The 18,528-nt window shown below is 38.6% G+C and overlaps 2 protein-coding genes across 2 annotated transcripts in view; one reads left to right on the top strand and one right to left on the bottom strand.

Annotated features, from left to right (window-relative positions):
• Positions 1-687: 687 nt before the first annotated feature.
• On the bottom strand, positions 688-18,334 carry LOC111324991 (two pore channel protein 1). The gene is made up of 20 exons (XM_022928674.2): positions 18,310-18,334; positions 16,920-17,004; positions 16,572-16,790; positions 16,393-16,475; positions 15,091-15,211; positions 13,740-13,868; positions 13,035-13,157; positions 12,597-12,715; positions 11,859-11,960; positions 11,004-11,130; positions 9,412-9,613; positions 9,058-9,202; positions 7,661-7,825; positions 6,876-6,940; positions 6,281-6,362; positions 5,945-6,014; positions 4,845-5,094; positions 4,206-4,296; positions 3,173-3,286; positions 688-1,504 (listed from the first exon to the last, which is right to left on the bottom strand). Exons 3-20 carry the CDS (start codon positions 16,716-16,718, stop codon positions 1,201-1,203), a joined length of 2,439 nt encoding a protein of 812 aa, XP_022784409.2. The 5' UTR covers positions 16,719-16,790; positions 16,920-17,004; positions 18,310-18,334; the 3' UTR covers positions 688-1,200.
• The window catches only part of LOC148729518 (uncharacterized), a 3,562-nt gene continuing 3,230 nt past the window's right edge, over positions 18,197-18,528 (top strand). The window contains exon 1 of the mRNA XM_088762853.1: positions 18,197-18,375. The gene's annotated coding sequence lies outside the window, so the exon portion shown is untranslated. The remainder of the gene's footprint in view (positions 18,376-18,528) is intronic.

The raw sequence follows: 18,528 nt of genomic DNA, 5'->3' as shown, positions 1-18,528 counted from the left end.
AAAAGAAAGACAAGGCCGGAAACCTATTTTAGAAGTGTCCGTCGCCCGAGGCGAATAGTTCCGCCAAAAAATTACCACCAGTCTCGATTCCTCCAGAAAATTAAAGCAGAGATGTTGCAGTTCCATTTCCATTCACTCGATTCCCAATTCCTCCCACAGATCTTTCACTAACGATGCTCTTATCTCCAGATCGATCGGCTTTCCAATTTCGAATTCGGCTCGTTGAATCAGTTGTGGGCCTGTTCACCGATCGCACAGTATGTCGGGTAACAAAAATATACACAAATTATATTTTAATTGTCGCCAAAGAGCACGCCTATCTATAGAAGTGTTTATGTTCGTTACCGCGACGTCTTGTCACAACTTGAGCGTGGCTAACCCACACAGTCAACTAGCATTCTGTTACTGCACCCAACGATTCTTGGTCCTAAGAAGAAGTCATATCACTTGAAACCTTTAGTGATGGTGTTGGTACTTACCAAAGTTTGCCCTTCGTCCTGCAGAAGGAAATCTGATTTGTGGCTTGTTTATGAAGAGACCGGAAGTGACTCATACCTCTCGCGCGGGAGACAGCGTTAGCCAATAGTCCCCACTAACACCAAGCACCTTCATTACACGACACAGGCTATTTATGCCCCGCAGAGAACGTGAGCTAGGTATACGATGACTAGCCAAAAATTAAACGAGTTCTTGAACCTTCGGAATATATATTTCAATTGCAATGCGATCAATACGAAATATTATACAATTACAAAACATTTTAATTCGCATTCACATATATTAACAAAAATATTTCTTATTCAAAGTATGTCTTCCTTGTCGGATAATAAAGTGATATTTAAAATTTGTCTGGTTAAACATTGGGAATATTAACTGTGATTTCAATCTTCACCTACAAATTTCACCACTTTTGTTCAACAGCTAGATACAATTCTTTAAATGACAATTCCTTTCCTTTCTCTTGATTAAGCTACGATCTTTTCAAGGAGAAAGACCTGATCCACAGTCTTTCTTGTTTGTGGCTTCATTTTAAAATTCATCGCCAATCGAAAATGGAGCAGAAACTGAACGAAATATGGCCGCAAACGGATCGCATTAAACACGCAATCGAAAGTCAATATAACAGGAAACGAAAGTCAATATATCCGAAAGTGGAGTCAATATACCCGGAAACGGAAATCAATATACCCAGAAACGAAGTCAGTCTGAGTCAACATTGAGAAAGGTGACCTTCCTTCTAGAAGGTTCACAACCGAGGTTTTCTGATTCATCCAAGTCGTCTAAGTCTTCTAAATCTTTGGGTCCAATATCATCCTCTCCAAGTTCGTCCTCAAACATTTCCTGCAGCAAGACATCAGCGTTTTTCCTCTGTTGTTTCGGCATCCTGAATCTCAAGCCTGTGTCCATTGCAAGCATTTCCAACGAGGAGAAGCCGCCATTACTATATGACTCGGTAACCTCATCAATGGAAAGAAGAGAGGCTGCTCTCTCTCTGACAGGACACCTGGTAACAGAGTAAACTCATCGATGACTTTGGATATATGAAAATTATATGTGTACTTCGGTTTCTTGAAATGTATGAAAGCGATCCTCGCAGTAATGAACCCTACTTATGTGGTAGCGGAAATAAGGCCTGAAAAAAATTCAGGCCCGTACAGTTCATTTTTTGCTTACATGCATAAGTAAAGGCTCGATAACCAGCCGCTGCTTGGGAAATAAGCCCACGTTGCGCACACTGAAGAGAGCAAGAGAGGGGCAGAGAGACCGATAGACTGAGACGGATATCGAGCCTCGCGTGGCTCACACTGCTTTCTTTAACACAGAAGGGAAAAGACCGACGCTAGAGTCGAGGCATCTCGAGCGAGGAGTCGCTTTTCAGAAAGTCGCAAACTGCGAAAAAATCATGGGAGTCGAGATGACTATAAGTCCTAGAAAGCGCTTTTGCGCGCCAAGTCGATGTTGAAATTAAAAATACTTTTACAACATGAATAACAAAGTCTTTCAAAAAATCCAATAGAGAAATAGAAAAATAAGTGTCTCAAACTAACATCAAAAGGAAGACCGACAACATTTTATTTCTTGTCGAGCTCTGCGTGATTGAATGTCTTTCGAAATCTCTTTGATACTCTGAGAGAAATCATTCTCTGTTATTTAATGTTATCTGCGCTATACAAAGCTCGTGAAAGATGCCTTTTATGTTCAGGATTCTTCCCTGGTCAAAGAATGAATTCTCCTTAAGAAAGCTGACTGTCTCCTACATGTTGAGATCATTTCCTACAGATGTCACCGCTGGGTTTACTTTGTGAGCGCTTTGAATGTTGTAATTCCGGTGAGCTAATAATCTGAGAGCTTAAAGTCCTGTACTTAGACTTCTTTAATCGTGAGGCATATTCCGAGTTTCGATTAATTCCGGACTTTTTTTCAAATTTCAGCCTTTTACAACTGTTTTGAATCTCCCTCAAACTATGCAAGTAGGAGGGCGCAAATCTACTGGATTCGGCTCCCTTACTACTTTTAACCTAGATGCTTTGCCAACGGAGGGAAGGAATATCCTTCTTGAAATTTTCCTTACGTATAAAGAAGTCTAAGTAAAAGGTTTATGGCTCGCAGATTGTAAGCTCACCAGAATTTCAATATTTTAAGCGCTCACATAGTAAACCCATGCAGTAACCTCTATAGGAATCTCTAGCACGTAAAAACTAGGTCCCTACATTACTCCAATCTTTTCCATTACGAAATTGCCGCTTCTGGTTTGAAAATAGGGACCTTAAGAAACCACGTCGGCGACGGCAACGAGGACGTGGAAAAACAAGAGATCTAATTGGCAGAACAATAGCTCAGCACGTGCGTTTTGAAACTTTATACATTTCTTAGCCGTCCTATGCAAAACAACGACGTGAAATCACCAAAATTTGCGTCGTCTGCGAACCGAAACCGCGACGGCAAATTATTTTAATTTCCATTTGGAACTCAATGGCTACTTTATACGTCATGCTGTAGTTGAGCTGTGGCGCTGTATGAGACGGTAAGCCCCTGCAGCCATTTTTGAAATTCTAACTAAGAGTAGAAATTCATTTTTTAATCGAAGTCTTCCTTGGCGTCGCCGTCGTGGTTTCTTAAAGTCCCTAATAAGTAACAAATACATGCATTGTGCCCCTGTGCTCATACTTACATTCCCACACCCACACCCTTCTCTTCTATCTTCTTATTAATAACTGTTTCGATTTTTCCATGTGTGAATGAGTACTCCAGCATAAAGGCTTCTAAAATGAATGCTACGAATATGCTGCAAGGTAATGAAGGGAATGAGGCAATAAAAAATAAGAACAGAGTAAATCACATCTTTACGAGACAAATTTATGCAGGATACCAACATGGTATTATCTTATACACGAATACCACCCATCAAGAACACTGATATCATCAACTCGCTTACAGTTATGCATCCCACCTATTAAATCCAATTCCTATGGTGGACGCGCTTTTTCGGTATCTGCACCGAAACTATGGAACCCAATTCCCGAATATATTAAAAGAGCGAAAACAGTAGAAACATTCAAAACTGGGCTTAAGACATTTTTGTTTAAAAAACATTACTGTTAATTAATTACTTATTCTTATGTCTTAATAATCTGTTGTTAGGCGCATTGAGATTAGAAATGCGCCCTATAAGTATCTGTTTATTATTATTATTATTATTATTATTATTATTAAGCATACGGATTGAAAACATCAGAAACGAGACGAGAATCAAGAGATTGGCGATTTCCTTACTCAAATTTGAATTATTTGCACAACTCAAGTGGCCATAAACATTCTCTGCAAGATGATGAACAACCCCGCCCTGAGTGATGGCCCGTTCTAGTTCTTTGCTGGGTTGAAACAAATTTCTACCCTGAGAAAGTACTAAGTTAGCCGATTTCATTTTTAAAATTTGAATCACTTGCACTGTCCAAGTGGCCATAAACATTCTTCGCGAGAGCACCGAGGTAGTAACGACTAAGGTATAGTTCCCAGGAGGAAATAACCAGATACCTTTAGTCTAAAGAGAACTCGTTCAGGATTTCCTAGAGAATAAGACCTTTATGGAAAATACAGTCTCCGCCAGAGCCAGGCATCTTCATTTCTAGTCAGCTACTAATAAAAATCGATAGTACTGTGTATACAGATCAAAAGTTTATAACCAAATCCTCATGAGTACTTACTTAAGAACCACAATAACGCAAAGGAGGTGAAACGAGAGGAAATAAAGTCTGGCAAACTTGTTTGTGACTAGAACATACCCCTGAGTGATAACTGGAAGCGAATTAAGGAGAAATATCATTCCAAAAGCGGAGGTAATCTTATCGACCTTGCCAAACTACCCAAACATATCCCGTTGATTCCCATGCGATGATCAAGCTTGAATTTTCGCTAACCCAACTGGATATATGCAACAAAAATATATTGATTAGTCTCCATACGGCCTTGATTTTAAATGAATCGACATAAATGAGCGACCGCATATTGAAAGCTTGGATGTAGATTTTACCCGGATAATGAGGTGCAAGGCATTTTCCAAGTCATGGAAGTTTATGGCAGTTTAGAGGAATTGCGCACAGACATATGCCTATTCAGCGTATCTGAACAAGAGTGGAACCTCAGTGAATTCATTTTAAGGAACACGCGAAACACCTTGCCCGTAAAAATACCAAATGTGATTCAGGCAATTACTTTAGATATACTCTTTGCTTTCCTCCAAAGAGGCTTCAGTGGATTTGCCATCATCATTGACACTGGTGCTTCGAAAGCACCTGAGCTTAAACACGTAACAATGACAAAGAAACATGTAACTCAAAGGATACTATGCCATTGGTTTACAACCATCAGGTCAAATAAAACTTTAAACGACCTCAGGATGTTGTTGAAGTTGTTGTTACAGTAGCGATCCGCGTAAAAGTCTGACCCTTTCAGTTTGATGTTTCCACAAAACATTGTTGAAGTGAGATTCTCGCCATCAGAACTTCCTCCACCCGGAGTAGGGTAGCTACTTTCCGATTTGATTAAATTACCAAAAAGTTCCATCCCCATAATGGCGTAGATGTAGTACAATACCTGAAAAATATTAACTTTTTTACGAATCGAGCTTGAGGGCCATACTAGGGAATATTGGCCTAAGGTCGTGGCAGTAGGTAAACAATCCTAATGGCCGGCAAAATCCCGGCAAAGTGAAAACCAATCAGAACACTCGGATTTATGACTACCTTGCAATGCATAAACCAAGTGAACGAATAGACAAACAAAACTAAATGAGACAATGAGTGAGACTTGTAGTTTAAATAATTTGAAAAGAGACAGGACACTCAGAAGCGTTCATAGAATAAACATCAAACATAAGTCTATTTCTAGGAAGTGAAACCGACCAAATAAATGCGCACCACGGACTGATTGATTTTTAGAACAGAACATGTAAGTGCGTGCAACTGACAGAGTATTTTTCACAACCGACGCAATAGTTGCGTGCAACAAGCATGATGAATTACAACCCAACAAATGAGTGCATACAATAGACAAGAGGAGTTAAACAACCGACCACATACACTGTAAGTGCGTATAACAGAATGACGTCATTTCAATTGACCAAATAGCCGCGAATGAATGATGTTGATCACTTTCGTCACAGGGTTGAGGTACTGATAACTTTCAAAGGAATCAATCGTGGCAATATCCTGCGTTTTTAAATCCGTTGGCGAGCATAAGCTCCGACATAAAATATTTATCGAATATTTCTACCCCGAGAAAGTATAGGTGGTTTGCAACCAATCTCTAGAGACACAGGTAACAATGGTGAAAGGAACAAATGCTGGTGGACGAACAAAAGAAGCTAGGGAGATATCTATTGTTTACGTCCACCAACATGGCGGCAATGACGTAACGTGCAAACCACCTTTTGGCGTAAACTTACAAACATTATGGCGCCGTAAGTGCTCATGGCTGGACCAACCTGCATGACTGTTCCAATTATAACCTGAAATCTGGCAACAAAATCGACTTGTAAATGCTACGAACATAGTAAAAAAAAATAGGAAAAAAGAGTCGATTTGGAAAGCTGACCGAAAAACTTTACGAAAATGTTAGTGGAGGTTAAGAGCTTTTTTACCCGGGATTTCAATTGAGTATCGCTTTGGCAGGATTTCCTTTCCAATGGTTAATTTTTTTTTAAGGATTTTTCGACATTGATGTATTTATGGCTGAGAAAAACATGTTTGGAAATGTTTCATCGGATAGTGTCGATACAAACCGCTTAATTTGGCCCATAATTTTCACTAATCTGAGAACTCGAAGAACCATCAGGAAATCCAAAACACCTTGACTTGACTGCACTGGGAAAAAAGGACAAGTAACAATTAACAGAAAGAAGCAGTTTTCCTCAAATAAAAAGAAGGATTCAGCATGATCAAAAACAAAAGCAGCAAACATGTTTACTTTTAATTTAGCAACGCATAAGCTAGATGAACACTATAAAGAGAAGATCAAGTTCAGGGACCGACCCCTCCCAATCGGTCATATTCTAAATATAGCCATCTGTGAGCTATTTTAAGATCACTCCCATTTTCGGAGATCCTAAGAGGATTTGAAGATCACTCATCCTGTGTCGCGAAGTTAGCTCCTGTGGTTGTCTCAAGTGGTGCATATTTTTTCTGCACCAAAACATTTGAGAATATGTAATCACAGTAATTCGCGAAGGGATTACCGATCGCGTGTTTGCTTCATCTTTTCTTGTCAATATTCAAAATAATTTGTTTCTCGCGATTCGCATCATTGGTTAGGTAATTTCCCGTGCTTGACGTAAGCTTATTTTCACGGATGAAACAAAACAACAGACTTTAACTCACAGGACTCATAAGATGTTTCAATGATAAGAGCCAATGTTGCTGCGCCTATAACTAGGAAATCAAAGCTGGAAAACAAACCAACAGAACAAAACAACACCATGAGAGAGGATAAATGCGATCACTACAAGCATCACGTCAGTAAAAATGACTCTGATTGTGCAGTTATCGAATGAGGTTAGGAATAAAAGTAAGAATGGTTATACTCGAGCTCTGCATCATCTGTCAAATGAATAAAGGCTGATAGTTTCTAAAGAAACTGTTTGGGGCTGCGTCGGTGGGGATAACGAAATAATTTGAATATATCAACAAAGTTGAAATGGTAAATTGGCCACCGTTACGATTATAAAAGCTGACGTTCCGAGCATTAGCCTTTCGTCGGAGCGAATAGAGGAGTGGGTTGTGTGTGCTTTAAAAGGCATAGAAAAAGGAGCTACGTGATTGGTGGGAACATGGCAACGAGAAAAACACGAATAAATTAGTGGAATGAAAAGCGTTCGTTGATACCTGTGGGATTTAGACTGCCGGTTTGAAAGATGAGCTTTTGTTCAAGAGTTTTCCGGCAGAAACAAAGAAATGCCTTGATAATTCTCGCTATTATTAATGAACCCCATCATTGTCCTATACAATCTCTGGGTATGACACCAATTCTACGCGCATATTCTATTCTAGGTAAGTACAAGTGCCATAAAGAATTAAATACGCGCTTGTAGTAAATCAGAATTGCGGTAGTGATGTCAGTGTATGTATAATATATAATAACAGATTTATTTAAGCACTTCACTAACATGTTCCAGTATCGTGCGAAGAACTCCTTGAAGCCGTATGTGTACAGTTTCAGAAAAATCTCCACGTTAAACAGCGCCAAGAAAAGCACCTCTAAGTCATTTCTCTCCAGAGCGATGAAAATAGCATTGGCAAAAATAACCAAATCGAAGAAATAAACGAAATATCTGCAACGAAAAACGAAAAGAAATAAGGTTGTAAACACTTATTTAGTTTACGAAACATAACCCCACCACGCCCAAAGTATTTTTACCCTTTTACTCCCAATTCTCTCTTGTAGCTGTCACACATTTCCTTGAAAATTTTTGGTAAGAATTTGGTGTAAGATCAAGACAACAACTTTCACCTGATAAGTTCGAGTATTCTCATTACCCGTTTGCTGGATAATTAACAACTATTCACCGAAAGTGTGGTTAGTGGTGGATATTTACCGAGCCGCGAAGCGGCAAGGTAAATATCCACCACTAACCACCGACACTGAGGTGAATAGTTGTTTCAGTATATACTAAAACAGTGAGATAATATACACCACCAAAAATTGATTTTAATTGATTTCTTCGCTTGTCACGGATGCAAACCGGGACGCCATCTTTTCCTGAGTTGCTCGGAGGTAAATAGCAAAGGATATTCGGAGTTTGACTAGCCAATCAGAGCGCGCCTTCAACGCTATCCATTGTTTTAGTATATACTAATATATGGATATTATGATAAATAAGTTATAAGTTAATTTACTTCTGGAAGTCAAACGGTTACTGGATATCGTCTAAAAAAATCCCATCACAACTTAGTTTACGATTGCTAATCGTTTGCCTCCTCAGAGAGATTTATAAATAAATTCTCCTAAAAGCATATTCTCAATACATTACCGAGAAATATATGAGTCAGGAGAATAAGACCTCATATTTTACTAGAGAAGTTAAAAAGCAAACTTTTCTAAGAGTTGAAGCTTCTCGATGGACAGTCATAAATGTCAACCGAAATAGAAAAGCGAACCAATCAGAAACCTTCCTTGTCTTAAAGAAGTAAAACGGTAAAGACTGATTAAGAGCCAAGTGGCCCATCAAGCCGGCGTTTTACTCCAGTTTCTGTAGCATGAAGCGACTAGGAGTATTTTTACTCCCCCCTGGATGGGATGCTAGTCCATTACAGGGTTACCCCCCCCCCCCCCCCAGCATTAAATTCGCCGGTACCCACTTAAACACCTGGGTGAAGAGAAGCACTGTGAGAGTAAAGTGTCTTGTCTGGGAACGCAACACAATGTCTCTGACCGGGGCTCGAGCCCGGACCCCTCGATCCGGAGTCGAGCGCACTAACCATGAGGCCACCGTCCTTAAGAAGTGGCTTGATTAAGTAAGGAAGCTTACGCTTGTGCGAACGCTAATATAATTATTTCACATACTTGTGGCACACGCCCAGTCGAATCTTAGCACTGATGCGGGAATTGTAAACCCTTGGAATGAATCTCTCGAACAGATTGACTTGGTCTTTGACTTCAATGACTTTCACATTCAGTAGATCAGCAAGCATGAGGAAGTCTTTTCTACCTGCAAGTCAAGGTGTACTTTTAAACCCGTACATAGGTAAACGTTCTTATTGGAATGGTATATAGTCAACTGTTCTGCTTTCTTCCAATTGGGATTTTCGAAAAACACTATTTTCATTTATGATGTTTGTTTCCGTTTTGCTCGTATAGGCCCTGAAAAGCCTCATTAGGGGAATAGTCACACTGGAACCGGCTTTAAGTCGATCTTACCTATCTTGCCTTCGTTATTTTCATCAAGCACTTGCCATAACAGAGCGACTCTTGCAAGACTCCACTGAGGACAAACCTCTTTCATCAGAGTCAACCATCTCTTTTGTGTAACGACCCACATCTCATTAGACCAGACTTTCAACACATCAAACGCGTTTTTCAGCTGTCGGCGTTTACGGTACACTGACGCGCGGATTTCGTTCTTAAAAAAGGACATGAAGGTTATAAAAAGGACCCAGAGTTATTACAACAAGCCTGACTATCAAGGCCACGATGGAATGAATACAAAAGAACTGAAATATTTGATTTTTTTCTATAAGGTGAATTTTCATATTTCTGGGAACGAAATCCCGTGGGACATCACTCAAGAATAAGCTCCCAAAACCAATGGCGTTTGGTGAAAAAGTCAACAAAAATGGCAAAGAAAGCCTTGCTTAGTAAACTGGAAAAATTCATGAATATAGAGCACTTTTACATTGATATTCAATAGTAACACGAATTCCATTGGTTTTGATATACTTTGCGCTCGTTGGTTTAATACGTCGCTCGTGATGTTTCCGCGCTTTCCAGGAATGAACTAGTTTTTTAATTGGGTCGGTTATTCAAAAGATGTTTAGCCGTTGTTTAACAGAACCGCGTTCTAAGCTATCTTCAATTTAGCTGAACCTTTTGTAGGTATGTAGGTATGTAGGTATGTGTGTATGTGTGTATGTGTGTATGTGTGTATGTGTGTATGTGTGTATGTGTGTATGTGTGTATGTGTGTATGTATGTATGTATGTATGTGTAAGTCAAGCTTTATGATTGGGCACGATCAAAATGAAAATATACAAACATAAAAGAAAAAAATAAAACCCAAAAGGGATGGGTACGAACAGGACACTCAGACCCATGCGGGGTGCCTACCCTAGGAAAATATAGGAAAATATGACAGTGTCAAGAGGGCCGAAAGCCGATAGTGGAAGGACGCTTTTTTAATTAAATCAACCCTCTAATAGAGAATCCCTTAGGCCCACTGCTAGCGTAAAACCGCGGTTGGGATTAGACTGCCCTTTAAACACGAAGGCGCGCTATAAAAGGAGCCTTATGTTCCACTGGACCATTTGTCACTCAACCGTCGTGTGATGTAGAACTCTTAGAGTCAAGTCAGCTTGAGCTACAGCTACTCCAAAGCAGTGAACAGCGGGCGCATTCCTCAAAATTGTTTTATGTCTTCATCACAATACAAGAATTTTTGAGATTTGTATTTCCTTTCTCCAATGGAAACTGTCTTTATTTGTGGCGGTAAAATTGAGATCGAAGTAGGTGGTTCGCACGTTACCTCATGCCACTATGCTGGTGGAAGTAAACAATAGATATCTCATTAGCTCCTTTTGTTCGTCTACCAGCATTTAAATTTGACCCGCACACGTCAACGGTGAGTGACAAATGAGCCTAGGTCTTCCCACGGAAGACTTCCTTATATAGCGCGCCTTCGTGTTTAAGTTCTTCTTGGGACCTCGCGAAAATCAACCTTTTCCTGATTAGCCTTTCAGATCACTAGAGTTTTGGTTTTACGACACTCAATCAAGAACCGCTATTTGTAAAAGTTACCTTCATATGCATCCGGTAATTCTTGTAAACAACAGCAAGAAAAATACTGACAAATATGTACATACAGACGACAATGAAAATAACAAAGAACAAACTGGACCAAGCATTGTTATCATAGGCTGGCATCCTGTGGAGAAAGATTTAAGAATAGATAACTTGTGGCGTTAGCTGGCTCTAACGCCTAATTATTTCTTTTTTGTCTCTCTTTCTACATTTCTGTTTAAGATATAATCTGTTTTGAATCCCGTCAGTGTACTGTCGATGAAATGGTTCATAGACTTCTTTTATCTACGAGTGCTTCCACTTAATTCCTACAGACTGGAACCAATTACTTTGTTTAGAATTTAAGGGTGTAGGTATCCATGGGACGGTTTTCAAAAAAGAGGAGAAACAACTTTATCTCTCCAGTATTGGTCGGTAAAGACAGTAGAAAAATGACTTATGTTACAATGAAAGTGGCACGGTCTTCAGGAAATTCGTATTTGGTCTCTCACGTTTACAGAAGAATATTTTTATTCCTCGCAGCGAACCCATTTTTACCAAAGATTAACCCTTTACACCCAAACGTCAGTGTGCATATTCTCCATACTGTTCTACATACATTTCCTAAATGCTGACAATTTGCTGAGAATTTGTTTAACAATCAAGAGCCCCTTTAGTTGGCGATCATTTCCCTTTTTTTCGGAACCTTAATGTGTAATTTGGGGATGCTATTGTAAGGAGGATTTAGATGCTAGTCACTTTTAAGGGTTAAAGAAAGGGCTTCAATTCTTTGAAACAGATATTCTACAAAAACATGCCATCTACTGACACTCGTAAATTACAGGTGAAAAGGTAATTAAGAATCCAACTCACATTATATCTGGGTTGTTAGCTGTTGTTGTCAGGACATACAGTTTAAAATACACGTCGAAATAGTTCATGAAATACGGTTTTCCGTGGAGGTCTTTCAGATTCCTGCAAATATAAATTGTAAAACGAAAAAATGAGAGTCAAAAGCTCAAATGTGGCGCTGACGTGTAACGGAAATTGTGATGTGTTAGTCACGTGGTAGGAGTGCTACTGCATTATGGATATTGCAGAAGCATGCCTTTGTAAAGTGGCAGAGTAAGTTGTTCTTTCTCCTGAGGATAGAGTGCCAATGAGAAGAAAGCAAAATAAATTTAAGAGCCGATGAGAGCTCTAAGTAAAACCAACCAAACTACCTAAAGCGATTTTAAATGTCGATCGCGGCTATCGAAGAAAATCTCCAGGTGTACCCGGTACGCCGATTGCGATTTTTGCCGATCGCTGCGGTGGGTGTATAAGATCGCCGATATCTGATATGCCAAATATCGGCGATTTTATACACCGATCGTGGCGATCAATTTCGCCGCGATCGGCGAATAACATCGCGTGGTGTGTCGCCGGCTTAAAGAGCGGGAAAACGTGGGCGAACAAGTTGTGATTGGTTTTTAGACATGATTGGCTGAGTGAGTGGCACGAGTTTTCTGGACCAATCAAAGAGCAAAGTAAAACAAAGGCAAAGTAATCCCTTATTCCTTTTGACATTCAAAGAAAAGTTGCTCTATGAGTAATTATGTTACTTCGTACCTTTTACCAAATAGCTTAGATCCAAGCAAAGTAAATAGGGCAATCATGAGGGACAAAAGAACAAGAACATTTGCTATCTCTGGCAGGGTTTTTCTGATGTTTCTTACAGCTCTACGAATCTGAAGGAGAAAACAAGAAATAATCAAAAAGTTAAGAGCAAGCAATTTTGACTCTGTGCAAAAGACCCCTCTCTCTGTAACCCACCAAGTGCCCTAAATACTTTAGGTACTAATCTAAAATATAGGAATTTTTATTGCTGACTTTCCTAAGGTAATAACAGAGATATTTCCAGGGTTAGAAAACAAATTAACAGTGTGAAAAATAGATTCCATAAACAAACACCACATATGTAGGGAACACAGCTGGCCAGTGACTTGCACTTTTGATACATCATAATATCATTAGTATCATAATAAATTAATATGCAATCAGACTCACATGTCTTCCTTCACTGATATTGATAAGAATTAGTGGGCGAAGAACTCTTGTCCATCGCGTGGTGTGAACTGGGATTTTTGCTTCTTTGAAAATGACATACATAATCATGTCAAGAAAAGTGAGCTGAAAAGAAATTTCATCAAATATCTTTGAAAAGACTAGACTGCTGGATCAGCAGACTGTAAATAATTTAAGCTAACACCAAAGGCAAACATGACTGGGAAAAGGGATCTGGAGTCATGCTACAGTTGAACCTTTATTAAGTGATCACCCATGAGGAATTTCATGAGTGACTGCTTACTAATATAAAGGTTGACTGCTAAATACAGGTTCCACAGAATAAGGGCCAAATGTAAATTATAATTATAATAAAAAAAACACCATTTTATCATAGCAGTCCTTAGAAGAAAGATAATCTGCAGTATGTTGAAGACATTTGAACTCAACACACTAACATTGATTTTGGAAAATAAACACAGAATAGATTTGACTCTCAAGAGATTATTCTTAGTTTTACTTGAATGGTTAAGCTTTAAGTGTCTGTTCAACACAAGTACAGTGGAAGATGATACTAACAGGCTATTAAGGCTCAGTAAAGGGTGACCTGTTCTTAACTTTCTCAATGTAAAAGTAATATCCTCTTGTTTATTTTCTTATAATAAATACTTATTAAATATCATTTCAAAGGTTATCTCTCTGTCTTACCACAATGATAGACAACATTATGACATTTTTTTTGTCCCTCCAAAATTTGACACCAGCAGCAAAACACCAGACATGGAACAGACGAAGAATGAAAACAAACAGGCAGATATACTCGAGTAACATTGTAGCCTGCAAAATGAAGCAAATGGGATAAGTGAGGTTTGCTCCTCTGAGTTATTGACACCATTTTATTCCTAAATTACATTGTAAAATGTACCCTTTCATAAATCATTAAACTGTACAAGATAACTGAGGAGAGAGGAAGAAGCCCTCTCAATGCAAAAGCTGAAAGACTCAGGTGTTACATTTAATTTAATGAATTCAATCATAAGCATAGAATGATGTCAAAAAGGTTGGAGTAGCCCTGTGACTTATATGCACGGGAGAAAACCCATTACTATGATACCATCATACTATCAGCCACTCAGTTGAGTATCTAACCATTGACTTACAGATAAGGGAATGAGAAACTGATTGTTTATCTTTCTCCATAGTTTTAAGGCTACACCAAGTTATTTTTCTTTTAAAGGCCAGTAAACAAGCACCTGCATGTATGGGTTATGTGATAATTGTATGATAATTGCAGTGATATATGGTATAGTTGTGTGGGGGAATTGTAGTTCTGCTATGCTCAACTCCTTGAATCCTATACATGATAGAGCAGCTAGGTTAATTCATGATCAAGATGATCTTCAAAGTCTCAACTGGCTTCCCTTGTCATACTTCTATAAAAGACGCTTACTGCTGTTCATGTTTGATGTTATCAAACATAATGTTCCTGACAACCTTGCATCTTTATTTACTTAAAGTCTGGTAGTAGACCTTCACGAAGGGGAAGCCAATTTGTTATTCCACGCGTCAAATATGAAATTGGCAAACAATCTATTCAATATAGAGGACCAACAATTTGGACATTTCTTAATAGATTAATTAATATAAATGAGTCAATTAGTAAAGACAAATTCAAGCAAATTTTGCATAGATTTTCCAAGGACATTAATAACTTCTCATTTAGAGCTTCTGTGATAGGTAATAAACACGATAACTATGTATATTTTTAACTTGCTTTTATTTGTACATTTTACATCATCCTACTTTTATTTAATTTATTTTAGGCAGGTCCACATCAGCTTTTTGCTGCCATTGTATGTAACTTAACCTGCTTTACCAAATAAATGTATGTAGGTATGTATGTATGTACTGAAGGCTCAAGAACTGCATGCCTATACCTCAAGTATGTGGGTATCTCAGAGAGAATGATCAACAGCATTATCTTGAGTTTTATTTAGCCCAGTTTAAATTCAGATACATTTAAATAATTCAAGATCTAATCTCTTCAAAGTGACCTTACCCAATATGGTAGTGCCATTCCTTGTACAGCAGGCTCCTCAAAGAATGCCAAACAGAGATTTAGCCACACACAAAAGTACACTAATATTTGCAATACTGGCTTGTTGTAAATTTTGTAAAGTCTATGGGAATGAAACAGAGATAAAATTCATTAATCAGTTGTGAGTATAATTGTCAATAATAGCTGAACTCCACAATAATTAATAATCAATAATAGCTGAACTCCACAATTATCTTCTATAACAAAAGGGACACAAGGTGTGAGGAACTCCATGCTTGCAAGGCCTAATGGCTAACAGTTGATATGTTTTCCCCTTGATTAACTATGGTTTAGACACTGATCACAAAAACTAGGTCAAGTTTTTCAAGCTGAGGCTTGCTGGTATTATGGTTCATTACAGGAATTTTATAATACTGCACAGAAGTAATGGAAACAAAAATAGAAAGTTATCATGAAAAACATCCATTATCAGCATTGTTTCAATGAGGCCTTGTCTTTCAGTATTAGGCTTGTATCCTAACATCTCAAGCGAGGGGCCATTGTCATGCTCCCTTGAATTTGAGGGTACACAACAAAGTCACATTTAAAATTGCAATAAGATGTTGATGGGCAAAGTGGTCACAGAGGGATAACTCCTCTCAGTTTTAATCACAGCTCTTCTCCCCTCTGCAGTTAAATAAAAATCTAGATGGAGGGCTTCAAAGTTATTGTGGTTTGGGTTAGCCTACGTGTAGCTGCACCCTTCCCCCGACAAAGGAGAAACGGAGCTTCCTCACTCCGTTTCACCTTTGTCAGGGGGAGGGTGCGGCTACACGTAGGCTAGGTTCGGGTGGGGCACCTTCACCAAGTCTGAGGAGAGGGGTACTCCTCCTTACCCCCGCCCCAGGCCTCTCCCACTTTAGGTTCCTATTCATTGGTACAGTGACGATCAGATGACATATGACGAAAAAAAATTTAATTTTGCATAACTGGTCACTCGGAATATATGATATAAAAATAACTCAATGTATTCAAGACATAGGTGTTACAAACGAAATGCCAAAACGTAGTATAGATCTAAATTACTCTATAAAAAAATTTGCATACTTAGATAAAGTATTTAACAAAAGTTGCTCTTCAGTGATACAAAAATAAATTACTAAATCGCAATAATACGCACAGGTTTAATGGAGTGAAAACTAGTTCTTAACGAAAGAGTTCTTCGACGAAGAGGAAAATGTGCGAAGCGAAAAAGTAAAATATTTCTGGGACATTACAGTAAACAAATAGACTACAGAATTTGTATAAAAACATTGCACTAACCTTAATTCTTTTGGAGAGGTCTTAAAGTGACCATTTCGACCGAGTCTAGCTTCGTTCACCAATATTCCAGCCAGCAACAACTCCTAAGAGACAAAAGTACTCATCAAATATTTATGAGCTCGTGAAAATTCACGGACCGTAGAACATAAACAAATGAGCCAGCCAGTCTATCTTCATACCGTCTCATTGAGTTCGCTGTCTTCATTTAGACGACTTGAATCCTCTTTAAGATCAATGTTTACTGACTGTGATCCCGTTATAAAGGTAACTGATCTGTTCTGTGCGCGCACTGACTTCAAAATCTCATCTTCATCGTCCGCTGCCATTGTGCCAGGTGAACGAGTCGCGAACCCGTTGCTAAACACTGCGTGACAACCGAGAGAATGAGGAATACGTACCTGCGTTGCAAGATATGCAAGTAAACTATTTTCGGCGTATTGATCAGTGAGATGAAAATAAAAAGATCATGAAGGCAAAAATAGTAAATGTATTCAGTCAAAGAGCTTGATTTTCGCTTTTGGATTTACCTTCGGTTTTGGAACGCCGTTTGCGTTTCAACGTTACTTTTATCCTCCAGTACCGCAGGGTTGCGTGACAAACAAGACTTGACTTCTGAAAAATACCTTTGATTAGGAAAAGCCACGTTTTTATCTCTACGGCTTACTTTGTGACATCACTGAGAACTTGCAAAACAAAGGGAAATGTTGTGGCTTCTTTTCCAACAAGGATAAATGTACTAAATATTATTTTACAGATCATATTTTGCTGTTAAAGTAGATATAAACATTGCAGGTGGAGAGGGACCGGTGTTTGAAAAGACAGTTTGAAATGTATCCGGTGTGGAAAGGCACGTACCGACTTGTTCAAACTCGTGTGTGCCAAGGTGAAGCAACTAATGCCAGCAGCTTATCCAGTCAACAAACTGACCACAATTTTTCATTGTCTTTAACCACATTGACCATAGAAATGACGTCAGCAACGTTAACAATTAGAGTGAAACCACAAGGCGCGCTAAGTAGTTTCATCGAAAAGTTTTCAAACATTTTTTACGCCATTTCTATGATGAATAAAGTTTACGTCATGTCTATGATAAACAAGGTTTTAGAAAGTGGAAAATTGAGGTCCATTTGTTTTTTGCAATAACATAGAAATTTTTTACGGCAGCTGAAGGTTTTTGAAATATTACTCGCGCGCGACATGATTGATTGTTGCTTTGTACTTGTTAGCTCTTGTTTGTTCTTAATTGGATTATGCAATGACCTCTACAATGAAATACTGGTAAGAAATGAATGGCAACAGGCTCTGTTACCCTGAATCGTTTTTTATTGCCCACTTAGCTTTAATTTGTGTGCCTTGTGCTTCGGCATCGTAAAGTATTTCTACAAAGTTGTCTGTCTTTATAATCTGTGAACCGAGATCCTACTTCTGAAAATTTTTCCTCCGCTTTTTCTCCCATCTCGACGAGTCATTCTTCAAAAAATTCCTCCAAGTACACCGATCTTAAAAGTCGGAAGTTTGTTATTGTCCATATCTCAGAGCTTTGCGACTGGCGATTGTTTTTAAGAGATAATTTTTTTCTCCAGCATGGCGAAGATTGCCGAGCGATGCGTTACATTATACGTCATCTTTTATCGTCTAGCAGAACTTCATTGACAATAGTTCTCGACCAATGAGCGCGCAGGATCAGGAACTTCCACAGATACAATTAAAATTATAACCTACGTGCAGACACTCATTGAATTGTTGCCAATATTAAATTATCAAATAATGTAATGAGATTGAACTCAGCAATATCACGTACTCGCCTTCAAGTGTCGGTTTGTAAACAACCTCGTTGACCTTCATTGACGCAAAAAGCCAGCGAACTTGAACTTCTTTCAGCTTACTTTTTAATTTCACTTTTCAAAATGCACTTACTCTGTTTGGTTGTCAAGTATGGTTGTATAAGTTTTCCTCACAACTACACTGATCATGGCTGGACTGGTAAGGGGAATGTTCCTGTTGACAAATGATAAGATAAATGAATTGTCCTTTTAAAATGGTTAATGCTCAAATTGTTCTTTCACTTGGCTTGAAAACCTTTGATTTTGAGACGGAATTCTAGAGTTCCAAGGCTTTTTCTTTCTATGTTTTTTT

Source organism: Stylophora pistillata, chromosome 6 (assembly GCF_964205215.1).
Source record: "Stylophora pistillata chromosome 6, jaStyPist1.2, whole genome shotgun sequence".
NCBI lineage: Eukaryota > Metazoa > Cnidaria > Anthozoa > Scleractinia > Pocilloporidae > Stylophora > Stylophora pistillata.
This window is presented reverse-complemented; position numbering and strand designations above follow the sequence as displayed.

Coding starts and splice junctions, on each gene's coding strand:
- LOC111324991 (XM_022928674.2), bottom strand. CDS start 16,718: ATGGCAGCGGACGATGAAGATGAGATTTTGAAGTCAGTGCGCGCACAG. Junction 13,869..15,090: donor GAATGGCACTACCATATTGG/GTAAGGTCACTT, acceptor TTCATTTTGCAG/GCTACAATGTTACTCGAGTA. Junction 4,297..4,844: donor GGTTGTAAACCAATGGCATA/GTATCCTTTGAG, acceptor ATTCGCTTCCAG/TTATCACTCAGGGGTATGTT.